At 52.1% G+C, this 532-nt stretch overlaps 1 protein-coding gene across 1 annotated transcript in view; it reads left to right on the top strand.

Moving 5' to 3' along the window:
• LOC107579021 (26S proteasome non-ATPase regulatory subunit 2-like) overlaps window positions 1-434 on the top strand; it is a gene marked incomplete at both ends in the record, with an annotated part of 5,410 nt that extends 4,976 nt beyond the window's left edge. The window contains 2 exons of the mRNA XM_016264911.1: window positions 104-230; window positions 306-434. Of these exons, the coding sequence (XP_016120397.1) occupies window positions 104-230; window positions 306-434 (256 nt within the window). The remainder of the gene's footprint in view (window positions 1-103; window positions 231-305) is intronic.
• Window positions 435-532: the final 98 nt, after the last annotated feature.

The following is a 532-nucleotide window of genomic DNA, read 5'->3' as shown; positions in this document are numbered from 1 at the left end:
GCGTGTGTGTGCGCGTGTGTGTGTGTGTCTGTCTGTGTGCGCGCGTGTGTGTCTGTCTCTGTGTGCGCGCATCTCTGTGTGTTTGTGTGTGTGTGTTTTTCAGGGTCTCACTCATCTGGGGAAAGGCACGCTGACGCTCTGTCCGTATCACAGTGACCGGCAGCTCATGAGTCAGGTGGCTGTAGCTGGACTCCTCACGGTCCTTGTGTCCTTCCTAGACGTCAAGAACAGTAAGAGCTTCACTGCAGCGCCTGTAGTATCTGTCTTAACATGTGTCTGAAATAATGCAGTGTGTCTGTGTGCAGTAATCCTGGGGAAGTCTCATTACGTTCTGTACGGGTTGGTGGCAGCGATGCAGCCTCGTATGCTGGTCACATTCGACGAGGAGCTCAGACCGCTGCCGGTGTCTGTGCGAGTGGGACAGGTGCGTGTCTGTAACATACGTTTAACATCTGTAGCATGCAGACGTTTGAGGTCGTGAGATTTCTTTGTTTTTGAAAGAAGTCTCTTCTGCTCACCAAGGCTGCATTTA

Source organism: Sinocyclocheilus grahami, unplaced genomic scaffold (assembly GCF_001515645.1).
Source record: "Sinocyclocheilus grahami isolate Dianchi unplaced genomic scaffold, SAMN03320097.WGS_v1.1 scaffold13573.1, whole genome shotgun sequence".
In the NCBI taxonomy this organism is placed as follows: Eukaryota; Metazoa; Chordata; class Actinopteri; order Cypriniformes; family Cyprinidae; genus Sinocyclocheilus; species Sinocyclocheilus grahami.
The sequence above is the reverse complement of the archived record's forward strand: the minus strand, read 5'-3'. Positions and strand labels throughout refer to the sequence as shown.